This window comes from Pipra filicauda, unplaced genomic scaffold (assembly GCF_003945595.2).
Source record: "Pipra filicauda isolate LSUMZ 115617 unplaced genomic scaffold, ASM394559v2 scaffold1_size10287979_pilon, whole genome shotgun sequence".
Classification (NCBI taxonomy): Eukaryota; Metazoa; Chordata; class Aves; order Passeriformes; family Pipridae; genus Pipra; species Pipra filicauda.
Window position 1 is genome coordinate 6329848 of NW_024104310.1, and position 16788 is coordinate 6346635.

General features: G+C 47.6%; 1 protein-coding gene across 1 annotated transcript; it reads left to right on the top strand.

Annotated features, from left to right (window-relative positions):
- The first annotated feature begins 316 nt into the window (after positions 1-316).
- On the top strand, positions 317-11266 carry MYD88 (MYD88 innate immune signal transduction adaptor). Its single transcript, XM_027733453.2, has 5 exons — positions 317-687; positions 5051-5182; positions 6910-7090; positions 7618-7709; positions 9329-11266. The coding sequence occupies exons 1-5, from the start codon at positions 336-338 to the stop codon at positions 9481-9483; spliced, it is 912 nt and encodes a 303-aa protein (XP_027589254.1). The 5' UTR covers positions 317-335; the 3' UTR covers positions 9484-11266.
- Positions 11267-16788: the final 5522 nt, after the last annotated feature.

Genomic DNA, 16788 nt, shown 5'->3' on the forward strand with positions numbered 1-16788 from the left:
ACTCCCAGGTCTTTTCCCACTGGGCAGCTTCCAGGCACTTTTCCCCCAGCCTGCTCCAGACCCTTCCCCAGCTTCGATGCCCTTCTCTGGACCTGCTCCAGCACCTCAGTGTCCTTCCCGAATTGACCTGGACACAGGGCTGGGAGTGTGGCCTCGCCAGTGCCGAGCACAGGGCACAGCAGTCCCGCTGCCCCTCCCGTTGCTGCCCCAAGCCCCGTCCCGGCCGCGCACCCCGAGGGCGGGCGGGCAGAGCCCGGCGGGGGCGGGAGGAGGGAGGCGGGGCGAGCCGGGAAGCGAAAGTGCCGGGAAGGGGAAGTTCGGGGAGCGGCACGGCCATGGCCAAGGCCCCGGCGGAGCCCGGGCCCGGCTCCGAGCCCGGCTCCAGCCCCGTCCCGCTGGACCTGCACGCCGTGCCCCTGGTAGCGCTCAACTACGGCGTCCGCCGCCGCCTCGGGCTCTACCTCAACCCGCGGGCGGCCGCGGCCGCCGACTGGACGGCGCTGGCGGAGGCGCTGGGATGCGGCTTCCTAGAGATTCGGCGGCTGGAGGGGCTGCCCGACCCCACGGCCGCGCTGCTGGAGGAGTGGCCGGGGCGCTGCCCCGGCGGTGCCACCGTGGGGCAGCTCCTGGACGTGCTGCGGCGCTTGGGTCGCGATGATGTGCTGATGGACCTGTCCGGCAGCGTGGGTGAGGAGCCCGGGACGGGAGAGCGCCGGGGAGGGGACGGGGAGAGCGAGACAGACCGGGACGGCCCCGGGAATCCCGGCGCTGGTGGGGCAGTGGGACCGAGCCTGCCCCCGGTGCTGCTTCCGTGATGCCTCGTAGGGAGGGGATGCTGCTCCTGCCGGTCTTTGCTGTTCCTGCCGGTCTTTCTTTGCTGCTTCTGCCTGTCTTTGCTGCTCTGACCGGGGAGGTGATGTTAAGAAACAAATTTCATTCAATTCACGCGATTTTTAAAGAAAAGCCCTTTCCAGGCTGTGGAGTGACATCCTCGGTGTTTTCACGAGGGCCGCGGGGATGCTCCGAGGGCTGGACCATCTCGGCTATGGAGACAGGATGGGAGCTGGGGATATTCAGCCTGCAGGGAGACCTTAGAGCCCCTTCCAGTACCTAGAGGGGGCTTATAAAAAAGAGGAGGAGAGAGGGACTTCTTGCATGGATGGATAGTGATAGGATAAGGGGGAATGGTTTTAAACTAAAACAGAAGAGATTTAGATTAGATATTAGGATTTTAGATTAAATATTAGGAAGAAATTCTTCCCTGTGCAGGTCATGGGGCCTTGGCACAGGTTGCCCAGAGAAGCTGTGATGCCCCATCCCTGGAAGTGTTCAAGGCCACATTGGATGAGGCTCTGAGCAACCTGGGATTGTGGAAGGTGTCCCTGCTCACAGGAGAGGGCTTGGAATGAGATGATCTTTAAGAGCCCTTCCAACCCAAACCATTCTGGGATTCACAGGAGCCTCATGTAGTTTCCAGGAGATAAGTGCAAAGGGACCTGAAGCCCCGTCTTTTCCCAAACCTTCAGTAATAAAGTTTCTGTGTGTCAAAGGATGCTTTGGGCCAGGTCAGCCAGGAGACAGCTTGCACTGACACCAGACAGTGTGAAAATTATAATGTGTGGATATAGTGTGATAGGAAGATATTTACTGGGGGAGGTGAGGTATGTGTGGAACTGGATGATGTCGGGGGAAAAAGTTTCCATGCAAACTGAAAAAAATGGGGCGAGTCAGTGAGAAGGATAAGGCCCTTGTGGTGTTTTGATAGTCTTTTCTTTATAGGCTCTTCGTACTCTTTGCGATCAGAGAAATTTGGAGGGAAGCCAGCTGTTATCAGAAGGGTAATTTTTTTGCCAAAGGACTTCCAAAGCCAGAGACTCCTGTGTTGTACAATAGCATTTACTGGGTTAATGATGAGGAAGTAATAAATCTCACTTCCTGTTACTCACAGAGATAAAGGAAGATGTAGAAATCCATCACTGTAGAGAGCCTGACCAAGAAGTGGTGGAGGACTTCCCTTTGCTCCTGTGGTTCTTCCTAGTTAAGAACACAGTCTAAAGACCAGGTTTTGGGAAAGACAAAAGCATCAGTGTGCTTTGTGATCCTCTGATCAGAGTTTCCTAACAAATTAGGGGAGGCTTCCAGCTGTGCAAGAGAGCTGGGGCTTCACAAAAACATTGGAATCACCCAGGATGGCTCTGGCCCTGAGCTCAGGATTTGGCCCAGTGGAAGGAATTGTGGTAGATAGGCTTTGCCAACGCCAAAATAGACTTCAGCAGAAGGAGTGGGAGGAACCTGGGGTGCAGGAAAGTCATAAGTTTTGCCCAGAGTTAGGTCACACTGATAAGAGGAGACAGATAAATTATTGGGAAAAAGACCCACTAAGGGCTGTTCAACACAAAAATCCTGTCTCTGGCTCAGGAAATTCCTTACCTCTAAATCATCCAAAAGATAGGTTATAATAAATAGATTGTAGATTATATCTAAAAGATGAATTATTTTAGGGAAATATCTCTGTAAGCTTATTTTATTCTTATGCTCCCCCCTAGACATATGGTTTTGTGCAGTGCTTGAGATAGGATGGTGCTTGAGGCAGATGGACCCTCAGTCTGACCAATCAGCCATTCCTCTCTGCTGTTATTTTTGGGTGAGGGTGGCAGTGAGGGCCTGTGACCTTGTGCTGGTGCTCAGAGCTCTTGCAGAAGTTGGAGGTATTTGCTCATAAGAGGAAAGGAAATGGACAGTTTCGTGCGCTCTTGTGCACGGTATTTCCTGATGCCAGGGGCATCTTTGTGTGCACAGTTGGGACTCCTGCAGTGGGGTCCAGCTCAGGATCAGAAGACATCAGTGTTGATGTCCCAGCAGCTCTGCCCTAACTGTGATCTTCCTCAGCAGCTTATTTCACTGTACAATCATCTTTAGGCGCCTGAAGCTCTTTGCTTCGAAAGGTTTGTGCTCTTTCCTGCTGAAACCCAATGATTTTTGTTTCTGCCCTGACCTGTTATAAAAGTGCTGCTTTCCTGACTGACAGTTACTTGATCTGTTTTCTCTGTCTCTTCATCATGCTACTCATTTTGCTCTTTAGGTTTCATTTTTTTATTCTTTTGTTCCAATACTTCAGGCTTTTCTTAGACTATTCAAGGAACGTAAGGCCGGTTAGGTACTGGGTGGAGTGGGACAGCTTAGCTTGGAGGAGTTTCTTGCTACTTGGTTTTGTTGTGTAGCATCCCTTATCTTTACAGTCCCAAAGTCATCCCTGATCTTTGTTCACTCTCATTAATATGTACAGTCAGGTGCTGTTTCCAGCTGGGGACCTGATCCATCCCAAATCAGTGAATGCCTTTCATCCCTACAGCCTCATGGGACCTCTTGGTAGCTGCAATGCCATAGGGCCCCCAGTTTGCACTTAAAATAAACCTATGATTGCTGAACCCATTGGCAAATTCAGAGTGGCTTCAATCATGATTTCAAAGACACTGACTTACCTGACAGGCCTCAGGTGGGGCCTGAATTTGAGTTTAGTGAGGGAAGACCTGAAATCTGAACCTTCTGGCTGGTAAGGAGTGTGGCTGGTTTTTCCCCCTGCAGGACTGGGGAGGCAGGGGGGAGGAGAAAGGCGGATTGGGAATGTCTCAGCCTCAGGAAAAGCCCTGATCAGATCTGAGCCTTATTAGAGTGGAGATAATCCAGTCACAAGATGCAAAGCTGAGACAGAAGCAGGGGATGGAGCCTCAGGATGGGCCTCCTGCAGACCTGCTCATGCTGATCAGGGATCCTCTACTCTGCTGTTGCACCACGAGCTCTGCAACTGTGCCAGCCAAACCCTCTGAGTGATCAGGAGTTTCCTGATTAATACTTCTTGAGGTTTTTGTTTTAATCTTAAGCAAAGGCAAAGGCTCTAGAGAGTTTTATCTTTTTCTTAATTCCTGGTTTCAAATCTCCTTTTACTTTCAGTTCTTCTGTAATTGCAGAGTAGAAGAGGCTGCAGGGTTTCTTTTTGCTTCTCCAAAGATTTAACATTTAGGTTTATCATTTATTTTTAAACCAAGTCTATTCATAGTAGATCTGTGTCTGTCACTGTCCTGATTGGGAAGTTCACAGCAGCGACTGTGACAGGGCTTTGCCCTTCAGTTACCCCAAAGTGGGGTACACACCCACTCTGCCTTGGATAAGAGGATCCCCTGTAGGTGTTGCACAACATAAAAGCTGTTTCAAGGGCTCCTTGAAATTTTAGTGTCCTCCTGTGTGTGCTGAGTGTAGATACTCATTGCCACCTGCAGTTGTCGTGGCTGACAAAGGCCAAGGGTGTGAATCAGCTTGTGTATGTCTGCAGAGAGTTGCTAAAGAGGTTGGAAAAGACCTCCAAGATGATTGAGTCCAACCATTAACCCAGCACTGCCAAGGCCACCCCACCTCTAAACCATGTTCCCAAGTGCCACATCTACACATCTTTTAAATAACTCCAGGGATGGCAATTCCACCACTTCCCTGGGCAGCCTGTTCCAATGCCTGACCACCCTTTCAGTGAAGAATTTTTCCCTAATATCCAATCTAAACCTCCCCTGTTGCAACTTGAGGCCATTTCCTCTTGTCCTGTGGTCTGTTATTTGGGAGAAGACATTGACACTGTGAAGACTTTTACTTGAGAATCCTCCCCAACTATTTTGTGATTTTTACATTCTCCAAAATGCAGAACAATGAGAGCAGGCAGCAGATTTGGGAGCTGCTCTGTGCCTGATGCCTGCTGTTAAAGGTATACTGGGATACACTAGAACCAAGGGTAATAGGAGGAGATTGGTTTAAAACAAGTAAAAGGAAGTATTTCTTTAGACAGCAAGAGTGAGCTTCAGGAATTAATTGCTAGAGGAGGTAGTGGAGGCATCATCAAGAGGTTCAGAAAGGGGTAAGAGAAATTCTACATACCAAAAAAACCAGAGAGGGTGTTTTCCTCTAATATCCCTGATCCATGAAATAGCTATTCCTTTTTTAATGAACACCAGCAGTGTAACCCCACATCACAGGAGCTTCTTGCCTTGGTTCTGTGTTTTTGCAGAGGAGGACTGTAGGAAGTACTTGCAGAGGAAGCAGGAGCAGGCCAACCAGCCTCTTCAAGTGCCAGCAGTAGACAGCAGCGTGCCAAAGACCTCGGAGCTGATGGGCATCACCATCAGGGATGATCCGTACGGTAAGTGCCCATGGTTCCATTGCTGGAAGGCCTCATGCCTCGTGTGGGAATGGCCTTCAGCTGTAGCAGATCCCCTTGAGAAGTGCAGAAAACCTGTTTGCTTTCATTCCTCCCGTGACTTTTAATAACCCAGGCCGGAATGCTTTGCCTGATAGTCACAGGGCATTTTCATTTTTTCTGTTTCCTAGAGCAGAGAGGAAAAGCAGCCCTGGGGAATGCCATACCTGGGAACAGGCTGGCACAGAGACACTGGACATGTATAGGGAGGAGACTTCCCAGAAACATGTCCCTTAGCCCAGCCTGGTGCAGAGCAGCTGCTGAAAGCTCAGGGGGTTGGAGTCCAGGGGGAGGAATGTCAGAGCTGATTTCCCTGCTCTGCCTTTGGCAGGTGGAACCACCTTGAGTGAAAAGGAAGCGGGTTTAAAGTAGGGCTGGCTGTGAAGTGGGCAGAGAGAGGAAATACAGTTCTCTGTGTGTGTGTGTGTGTGTGTGTGTTGCTGGGCTGTGTGTGCAGCTCTGCCTGGGCAGCCACGTGCATGTGCCACCACGTGCAGCCCTGCGTGTGCAGCCATGTGCGTGCACACGTGTGTGTGCTGGCCAGCCTGACCCCCTTTGGGGTGGGGACATCATTAACCCTCCCCAAATGTCCACAGACCAATGTGCTGGTGTTTGTACACGGCAGCTTTGGCTGATGTGACCCCCAGGTTAGCGCCGTGCCCCTCCAGCAGCACCCTCAGTTCGACTGACCTGGCAGACATTCCCCTTCTGCTTCACTGGATGCATCTTGGGCTGGATCTGCCTGCCGGGTTGATACTTTCCTCAGCAGCTTTTAGAGTCTCTGACCTACTTTTTCACTGTGATAGGCTTTAACTGGCATAAAAAATTGAAAATATCTGTAGTGACATTGATATGGAAAAAAAAAATAACACGGTGGGAAGATATCCAGCAGTATTAAGGTGCTTAATTATGAGAGACATTGCCCTTAAAATGCAGCAGTTTACTATTTGGATAACTGCTAAATAAACAAGAGCTGCCAGCCATTAGTGTAATTGGAAAACAGGTCCATTTACTTAGGATACGACTTCAGGTACCCGGGTCTGACATCTTAGCCGTAAAAGTGGCAGGTTCCAGATTTCAAGATTGACCCTGTAGCTCCATGGACAGTGTATGGCAGGACATTGCTGGATGAAGGGCCTGCAGGAAGGTTTTGGCTGGGAAGTTTGGATCTCTGTGAGCTGAACTAGAGAACGAGGACCTGGAGCCACGAGGATATTTTAGATGTCTAACCCCCAGTGAAATCCCAGAGCGCTGGGGCTCTGAGTTGCATCCTCTGGGGTATTCTGCTCCCTCCAGCTCTTCACAGACTCTCTCCCATTTGTCTCCCTGTGGCTGGATGTTATTACCTCCACAGATTTTGCCTGTCTGCATCTCAGCTGCCCTTCCCTGAGCACTGCCAGCCAGTGTGGGTGTGTGTGAACAGCCTGGCTGGTGAAAGCAGTCGGGGCACAGACGTGTTTTACCTCCTGCCAGCCCTGTTAGGGACAGGAGTCTGGGCTGAAGGGCAGCTGGTCTAATAAAATGTTAAATTACCTTCACAAGTTTGGCCAGAGCTTGTCTGTCAGAGCTCGTGATTCCGAGTCAAAGTCTGTGGGAGCTCGTGAAAGCTCACTAGAGGAGTGAACTTCATTTCTAGCAGGAGATGACAGCTACATTTTTAATGGTTTCAGGGAGCGGAACAGAGATATTTGATGCCTTCATCTGCTACTGTCAGAAAGACCTGCAGTTTGTCCAGGAGATGATCAGGGAGCTGGAGCAAACAGAGTTCAAACTGAAGCTCTGTGTATTTGATCGGGATGTCTTGCCAGGAACTTGTGTGTGGTCCATCAGTGGAGAACTTATAGAGAGGAGGTAAGTAAGCCGTGGCTGTTGGGGCAAGCTGGGTGTAATGGAACATTACAGTCAGTTTACCCTGATGTCTGTGGTGTGGTGCCAGTGAAACAGCAAAAATCCACAAGAATGTCTTTATGGGGTTTGTTTTATGCTCTTGGCTCAAGACTCGAGCATTCCCCAACATGCTGATACATTGTGTTCACCAGGGAGGGTGCTGCTTAGTGATGCTGCTTATGTTTGATCACTTTTCTTGGCCTTATTTGTCATATATAGACAGAGGATCACATGAAGGTTTCACAGACAATCTGGACTTTGCTGTTTCCTCATTTTTTGGTATATGAGTGTTACCTGTAATCAGGTTTTTGTGTGTAACGTTGCTATCTGTCTGTCAGTCATTCCTGCTCTGCAGCTAATTCATGCTGGAACACAGCTGCCAGGTCCTTCTCCACCACAGCAATTCAGAGCAGTACGTGCTTCTATCCATGAGATCGAGAACCATCTCCTCTGACATTTTATCTTTTTTTCCCCTGACTCTTCATCTCCAGGTGTCGGAGGATGGTGGTTGTCATTTCAGATGATTACCTGGAAAGCGATGAATGTGATTTCCAGACCAAATTTGCTCTTAGTCTTTCCCCAGGTAAGATCTCACAAATACTCCCATTTACAATTGCACATTATTATTTTCAGTGCAGTGACACCTGAAGCATCTGAGGTCAGTGGGCTCTGTACCATTGGAACTAACTGGCTTCATAATTTGGTTGTGCAGGCAGGGACCTGGGCTCGGTCCCTTGCCCTGCTGTTGACCTTCCACGTGACTGTGAGCGAGGAGCTGCCTGTGCTGCAGTGCTCCAGCTGTCAGTGGGATAATGCTGCCTGCTCTGGAGATGTCAGAGCTGCATGTCAGGCCTGTGAAGGGCTTTGAGATCCATACAGGGAAATTCGCTACTAAAGAGAAAAGCATTACAGTAAATTTAGGGTGTGAGTAAATGCTGGAAGTAGGATGTCAGGTAATGGACGTGCAGATTTCAAGGCCAGACTGGATGGGGCTCTGAGCAACCTGGTCTAGTGGAAGGTGTGATCTAGGGGAGGTGGAACTAGATGATCTTTAAGCTCTCTCACAACCCAAACCATTCCATGATTCTATGATTTTTGTAGGGATCTTTGAGTGTTGTGGATAGGTTAAATAAAATATGGAATGAGTGTTCAATTTAGGTTGGAAAATTTTTTATATATTTTGTTCTGAATTGAAAAGCCACCAATTTACTTCTGTCAGGTTTGTTCTGATTGCTCTTCTCTAACCTCTAGTTATTCTACACTTGTTTATGTTGCTGGGGAGTAAGTGCAGCCCAGCCTAATAGTATGGAGGATATCTAATATCAGGAGGAGTGTCTGCACCTCAACCTTCTTTTCTAGATAAGGCATCTGACATGGTATTGTAAATGACATGCCAGGGGTTAGACTGGAAGCCAGTGGCAGAGCTGGGAATTAGCTGCATCTTCCTTGACACAACAATTTCCTATGATGGCAGTAATCCACTGAACATCCCCAGCACGTTGCATCAGCCCCCAGTCATCAAGATTTGTAGCAAAGTCCTTTTAGTTCTTCACCAGTTTCTTGTGGGCATCACCTTCCATTAGAACAGGAGAAGTTCCATCTGAATAGAATGACTCTGTCAGTAAAAATGTGTGTAAATACATTTTACACACAGAACTGTAGAACTGGAGAACTCACAGATTCAGCTGTTTGTGCAGGGTGTAACTAATGCACAGAAGGGTTTGGTGGCAGGTTCTGGGAGCTCCATGGATTACTCCAGCATCTGCTGCAGTTATGAAATATCGGTTATTTGCCTTATCCAGGTCTCAGTGACATCAGTTGCACTGAGCAGCACAGTGCAGGTGATGGCAGGAGTCCTGTGGAGAACTACAAGGGGAGGAGTTCCTCTGCACAAGATCTGCTCCTTTTAAGCAGCAGCAGGCACAGGGAGAGGTTCTCATCTCATCTCAACTGCTGGCCTCCAAACCAGCAGTTCATGTTAGCAGGGGGATTCCTTGCAGCCCCTTGGCTGGGGAACATCTGCAACCTGAGCAAATCAGGATTCGAAACTTGCTCTGCAGGGTGAGAGCTGGTTGCAGTGTAATGAGAGCATAATCAGGAGCAAACCTGGATCTGGTGATGTGTGTGCCGTGGTGGGGAGGAAATGGATTTGGGTCCAGCTGTGGCTGTGTGTAACCTCTGCCTGTGTGACCTGTCTTTTAGGTGCTCGTAGCAAACGGCTGATCCCAGTCAAGTACAAATCCATGAAGAACGAGTTTCCAAGTATCTTACGGTTCATCACCATCTGTGATTACACCAACCCTTGCACCAAAAAATGGTTCTGGACGAGACTGGCAAAATCCCTCATGTTGCCATAACTCAAAGTCCCGAGAGCTGGGTGCTCTTGTAACCTGCCCTGGATGTGCCTTTGGGCTGCGGGGGGTCGTTCACACAGGGTCTTCCACCACTTCAGAACCTGGATACTTGCAATCCGTGCTTGGGAACAAAGAACTTTCTCTAGCACTTCTTCATAACTCTGAGGGGAAGTAGAGCAACTGTGTGGGTGTTCTGGGTTAAGTCAGTGAGCAGCAGCATCCAGCATTTGTGCAGTCAGCACTTTCACTGAAAATACTGGAAATACACATTTAAAGACCGAGTGTCTGATACAGGAAGGCTCTGTTGTCAGCATGAGCAAGGCCTCAGTGCCTCAAACTGCAGGCTTTGTCAAACAAGCATTTCCTATTGTTTTAAAAGCTACAGTAAAGTCTGGGGTTGGTGGGATTGTACCATATTGGTCATGTCTGTCTCTGTTCAGGTCACATTTAATTCTGTGATCTTATACCAACATTTAATATTCCTAGATATTATTAAATCTTTACAATAGAGCCTTCAGTCTTGAAATACATATTTTCAGTGACAGTCCTTACTACACAAAGCAGGGGCTGCTGCTGCTCATTGACTTGACCAGGAACCAAGCTGTGCACCTCAGTGGGTCCAGATCCTAAATTCTTTCATCTTTAAAAGCCTTCCAAAACCCAGCAGCTTTTGGGATGCCTCAAAGGCACAGGGATAAATACTGAATAGTGTATTAAATTGAAAATTGGGCTGTTTAAAATATAAAGGCAAATGTTACATTAACAGAAAGAGCCTGTTTTAATTAACTGCCACAATAATTACTGTGTTTCTGTGACTAAGGCTTGGAGCAATGTTGAGGCTGTTCTTGTTAGACTTGGCCTTGAATCCTGCAGAATGACTGGTAGATCTCATCAGTGCTCCGGGGTGGGGGTCAGGAGTTCTGCCCAAATGAGTGTTTTAAAGCCATGGTATATTAAACAGATTTACAGTAAATATTTACTTTTTAAATTGGGGAAGAGAGGAATTTTGCTTATGTATCTGCAGTTGCTTGAACTCTGCCCCTTTGTTCATTACTTCAGCCACTGACTCATGTTGATTTTACAGCTTAATGTTTTACTAGTTTACATTTTTAAGGTTACATCTGAGTGTAATTTTTAGGGTTTTTTTTAATTTTAGATTTGTTTTAAAGCATTACTGGGGCTGAGGCACAGACAGAAACGTGCCTCTGCTTCCCCCCCACCCACCCTGTCAGTGAATGATCCTTTCACCAGGGATGCTGCTGCTGGTTCCTCCTGGCTGGCAGCAGCAGCCCTTGACCTGAGCGCGGGGAAGCTCCTTCACGCACATCACGTTGGCATCAGGAACCATTTTTAGATAAACCCACGAGCTGGATGTTTTTTCCTGCAAAAATAACTGCTGCCATCGTGCCAAGGTGACATTTGCACCTTTCTGTCTTGCTGGAACAAGTGAGAAGTCTGCGGGCACTGAAGGAGGAAAGTTAAGCTGATGAGGGGGGTTCTAAATAGTTTGTCTTCATGTCCTGTTGCCCTCGGGCCTCTCCTGCAGAAGTGGAGACAGCTGCTTGCCTCGGGCTTTCTGCATAATCGTTAAATGTTAATTGTAGGAGAGTTTCAGGAGGCTGCTTGATCCCCGGGCGCTCCGGGGGCTCGGTGAATTCTCATACTCTGGAGTGCCTATAAACATCAATTATGGGTCATTACTCGCAGGACCAAACCAGATCCCGCTTGCCTGGAGAGCTGGAAGGGCTCTGGTGGCTGGTTTGGGGAGGAGCTGAGGCGGAGGAGCTGAGGCAGAGGAGCTGTGGACGCTAGAGGGAGGCCGTGGCCCGTGCTGGCTCCCTGAGAGGGATCTGCGGGGTGGGACGGGGGAGAGACGGCCGGGATGGGCCAGCTGGGCACTGACCCCTTGTCCGGGATGCAGAAAACAGGAGTGGGTTCTCTTCCTCTGCCCCCTGCACCCTCTTTTGGGGAGGCTGTACCAAAAGCAGCGGGAATTTTGGCAGCTTGAACCCGGTGTGGTGTCTCCTGCCTGAGTCCTGGTGGGTGGTTTGGGACCTGGCGTGTTGCAAATGAGTGAAAAATAACAGCAGGAAAAATAATGAAGTTGGTAATAGATGATTTGGTGATCACCTGAAGGGAAAATGTTGGTTCTGGAAGATAAAAGCAAAAATAGGAGCTGAATTTCTAAACCTTCTGAATTCCAGTAGGTAAATGCCATATTCCAGTTAATGGTGAAAGATGTTGGGATCTTGTTACCACCCTACTCGTGGTGCCCTGGCCCTTTTTTTCTGCCTGGCTCAGACACCAGACAAGTCTTATTGCTGTGGGACTGTTGCTTTATTTCAAGCAGTTAAAATTTGCCTTACTGGCTAAAATAATCATTTTGGAGTAAAGTGAGGTAACAGCCCTAAAACATAAAATATGCTTTAAATATGCGTCCTCTTCTATGTAAACCCCAGAGTTTATGCACTTCTGACACTTTCATATCAGCCTTGTCATGATAACTTCAAGTGTGACATGAATGATACAAAATGCAGACATTGTGGCAATTGGGGTTCTCCTTCCCTCTTTCACGCTCAGTGGAAGGTCAAAATTTTTGAACGCCTTTAAGAAGGGGATTTATAAAATTGTGATGTTACTTTTTTTCCTATTTTGTCCCCCATTGAAATTGTCCTAGTTGGATCTGTTAGTACCAAATCATTTATTTTTATATACAGACTTATATATTTATATTACTTTCTATTCTGATACAAATCTGTGGCAAAGCATCCATGTTTATAGCCATTCTGAAAATAGTCAGTGATTCTGTGGGTTTTCTCCTCAAAGGAACAAAGTTTTGCTACTTGTGAAAACATTTTAAAATAAAGAATGAAAATCCAGCAGGCTGAATCTCCTTCTTGGGCATCAGAGAATAAAATTGGGTCTCAAACTGAAGTGTAAGTGAGGAATGATACGAGATAGTTATGTATTTTTTTCATGTTTTGGCTAAATAACTTCAACTTTGGCTAAATAACTCCATAACAGGGAGGTTTTGGCTGTGCTGGGACAGGGGGAGGTAGAGTTGTGTCATTCCAGGAGGAAAATTATCAAGGAATTGTACTTCATTGTACGTGTGGTTCCTCTCCAGGCTGCGTTTTTGGCTTTGTGGTCTGTGTCTGTCACTGTCCTGGATCTCCTTCAGTTCTGGTACCCAGGAGGCTGGAGGGGATGGAGCCAGGATTCCCCTGGGATTTTGGGCCATTAACTCCTGCTCTGCACCCTTTCTGGAGGCCCTGGCAGGGACATATTGCAGAGCAGGGATCCAGGGGATCCTGCCAGCTTTATTTCCTCTGGCTCGGAGTCAGTCCAAGCCAGGGAAATAACTTACAAACCCAACAGCTGTCAGGCCAAGGCCCTGCTACTGGAAAAGACCAAGGATCACTGAATCACGGAAGTGTTGGTTGGAAGGAATTCCTGGAGGTCAGGGACGAGCTGCTCTCCACAACAGGAGGGGCCATGCACTAATCCACTTGCAGGACCACGTTCCCTATAAAGCATATGAAGTCGTGTCTCTGCTATGGCTGCTATGAGTGAACATATGGACAGAGATATGGAAACCATCCCTGGATATATTCTAGAGAGAAACTGCTGGCAAGAGCAGCCTGCCGGGAGAATCCCACTCCTGGAAATGCTGGCATCCCATCACTTCCAGTGTGGCTTTACACCACTGCCCTGTTCCATTTGGAGAAGTTAATGACTCTTGCCTGTATTTGAGCACAAGCGCAGCTCTGAGTCAGGTGGGGTCAGGGGGTCCTGCTGCAGCAGCTCTTTTCCAGCTCTCATTCCTCTCGTGCCGAAGAAATATTCCCAGTCCTCAGTTTCTCTTTGGTTCAGGAATGTTGGTGCCATTTCCTCGTTTACTGGAGGACAATGTTCACCTGGTGAAACTCAGTAACCACTGCAGAGTCTTCTCAGCCCCAGAGATGGAGGGTGAGAGGTCAAGTACTGACCTCAAAGGATCAAATTCCATCCTTCATTAACACTGACATGAAAACAGTTGTGTTACCATGATGGAGGCACTGCTTGGTCCAGAGGACACATTTACAGGAATAAAATTAGCATAGGGAAGAAAGCGTAATTGTGCACAAAAAATGGCTCAAAAATGTTGTTCGAGCATCCTGGAAACATATTTTAATAAGGCAATAAAAACCAAACCCCACAAGGTTCACACTGCTGGGAAACACACTCATAGAGCTTATTAAAGAGCATCTCTCAGACCATTTGGGGCTTTACGACACGTGCTGTGTACAAATATTTTGCTAAAGTTAATTTTCTCTAGGTGTTACAACCATTTTTGAATCCCCACTAGAATTTTGAGATGAATTTGAACCCAACCCAACTTCTTGATCAGCACTATCAAACCTAGCCCTGGAAAATTCGTTTGTTTTCTAGCAAAATCTGCAGTCATGGGACTGAATATTGCTTTATTAGCTCTGGGGCTGTGCTGCTCTGCGAAAAGGTTAATTAACTGAAGGTGTGTTTAAGTCTTAAGCTGTTCCAAAGTCTGATTTACAAACAATGCATTTTCTGTTCCATAGCAGAGCCTGGCTTAGCAGTGCCTTTCCCTCCTCCCATTCCTGCTGATAAAGCCACTCCTGCCATGGCAGAGGTTGGAGCTGCCCATGCCCAGTGGGCAGTGGTTTCTTCTATCTCAGCTGCATAAGATGGTTTCCACAAAAGGATGGGATGTATCCCTGCAGTTCAAAGCATGGAGATTTCAGCAGCTGCAGCCAGATTTTCTTCTGCCTGGCAGCCAGTGGAGGAGTTTTGATTACCATTTCCCCAGTTCCTAGTCTTGCTTAGGTTGGGTTTCAGTGAGGCTGGACTGGAAGGAGGGAACAAACATTTCTGCACTGGCCATGAAACACTTAACTAAGTGTCTCTACAAAAGCTTGCTTGGAAATTTTTCCTCCTCCTATTTCTGGCCTTCCCACCACCCTCCAGAATGGGACAATGCCAAGTGTCTGGGGCTGAGCCCAAGGAAAGCACGGCTGTTCCATCCTGTGCTTTCAAGCCTCTCCTTCCCAGCAAACACAGAGAACCCCCAGAGAGGAGGCAGATGGCAGAGGGCTGGTAGCACAGAGGCACTGGGAGGCTTTCCTCAACAGCCAAGCATCCAAACTCTCCCTGGACTGGACAGATTTTGTAGAGCTCTCAGCCCTTCCATGCATTCCCGCAGGGAAAGAGCAAAGCAGTGTGCCTGCTGGGAACCAGCCTCAGGGAAAGGTGCAGTGGCTCCTAAGGGAATGGCTGCTCCTTCACCTGTGCTGAGGAAACAGGAGGGCTCTGAGGAAGAGGCAGCAGGTGACATGGTGCAGGATCAGGAGGAGGAGAACCCTTGCTCCAAGCCCAGGGAGAACATGCTGTCTCAACGCTACCAATCTTCTCTGGTTTGTCAACGAAATCAAAGTCATGAGGTGACAAAATGGGTATTCATCCACTCTTTAGGATGCCACAGTTAGGAACTCATGGGAAATATGTTCAGGCAAATGTGGGGTTAGGATGAAGTGAACTTTCACAAAGTTTTTGCAGCATTTTTCTGGCTCTAATCTTCAGCTGTGTTCACCTTCTGTCTGTGTCAGCAGAAAGAGATGTATGAGCTGCGAGTCCTGAGGTGCTTAACTGCTCATGTGCCAGGCTGTTCCCTCAGAAAATAAATACCACTCAAGAGGGGAAAAACTGGGAAAGCAAACCTGGAGGTCCACGTGCCATTCCCTGTCCCACCAGATCCGTGGCAGACCCTTTACAGCAGTATTTTCAAAAGTGTTCAGAAATCTGGGTGACTGCTTCAAAACTACTGAATCATGAAAGATTTAGTGTTTGATTTTTGGCAGCACTTGGCAGAGACTCCCCCCCCAGTGAAATATACAGGGAAATGAGATTTAAAGTGCTTTGAGATGAGGAATAAAATGGACATTGGCCTTAAAATGTCAATGTCTCAGCATCTCTAAAACCTTGCACAGGTATGTAAAGACCATAATTTATCAATATCAGTAAAGGGCTTCTGATATATTCAGAAAGGCAAAAAAGAAAAGCATCACATTTTTTACTTTAAAGCTATTTAGTCTTAAAATTAATATTTCCTGGTTTTCCTAACAGTTATTCTTTAGCCTCCTTGGTGCCTTCACCTCTCCTGGCACTGCACCTGGCATCTGCTCAGCTGTGTCACCGAGCAGCAGGAGAAGCTTTTCAGGTTTTCTCTGGGAATCTCGCCTCATCAGCATGCTGCTCCCGGCAGACAGGCTTGTCTTCAGCTCCAAGACATGCATATTGATCAGTCATTTCCCTTTGTTACCTTGCATCCTGCCATCGATTTTAATTGTTCCCTACTGAAGAAGAGGAAGCATTCAGTACACGCACAATTGCCAGCGATGGAATTTTGCTTTCCGAACCTTTTGCCAGGGGGTGCCTGCTCTAAGTCCTTTGGAGCTGTGGATCTCTCTCTCTCTCTCTCTCAGCCAGCAGCAATCTGCACAAATTATGCAGCAGTTAACTTTTGTCTATTAAATCAATTTCTGATTCTCTGTGACAGCTTTCCCTGCTGCATGATTTCACACTTCAGTTTGTGAGGTGCCATGTGGGTTTTTTTCTCCTTTTTTCGAAGGAGCAGTGCTGATAATCCATTTGCAGATACCTTACTCATGTAAGTTCCCCTTCCCTGCTGCTGTCCTCAAGGGACTTGAACAATTTCAAGTGACTTCTAGGAAGTCTCCTCTCCTGGTTCCTCATCAGCCCAGAGGGCTGATCCTGGGCTGTTCCCTAGAGCTTCCTCTGCTGCTGCTGAAGTGGAACAGCTTCTCCAACACAAAGCTGTAGCTTGGTCCTGTACCTAATAAAGAGATGAATCTTCCCATCCCCATGGTGCAAAATACCAAAGCTGGGAGCTGCTGTGATTCATTAATTCCTCTCCTTCTTCCTTCCAAAATATCTTCCTAGATTGTTCCCATCTTTTAAAAACATTCCTGCACTCTCAGAGGGCTTTCATTACAAATATTTCCTGAAGGCTCTCTATGGAAGGGCCTTGGTCCCCTCCAACTGTCTCTCTGATTCTAGGTTTTCCTTTAGATACACAAAAAGAATCCTATTTTTAGCAGCTAGCAGTCAATGGCACAGGAATTCATGAGTAGGGAGGAAAGGATGTGAACTATCCAAATAGATTTTTTTTCAAAGGAGATCTCTTTACATTCCTATCACCACAGTAATAAGCCATGAGTCACTGTTACACTGAACTATTAGACTATTATTGTAAACTCATGTCATTAGAATCTG

What these genes read in the sequence shown, in the direction of transcription:
- MYD88 (XM_027733453.2), top strand. Translation starts at nt 336, where the DNA reads ATGGCCAAGGCCCCGGCGGAGCCCGGGCCCGGCTCCGAGCCCGGCTCC. An exon ending in GGACCTGTCCGGCAGCGTGG is followed by an intron (nt 688 to 5,050) that starts GTGAGGAGCCCG and finishes GTGTTTTTGCAG; the next exon opens with AGGAGGACTGTAGGAAGTAC. An exon ending in CATCAGGGATGATCCGTACG is followed by an intron (nt 5,183 to 6,909) that starts GTAAGTGCCCAT and finishes TAATGGTTTCAG; the next exon opens with GGAGCGGAACAGAGATATTT.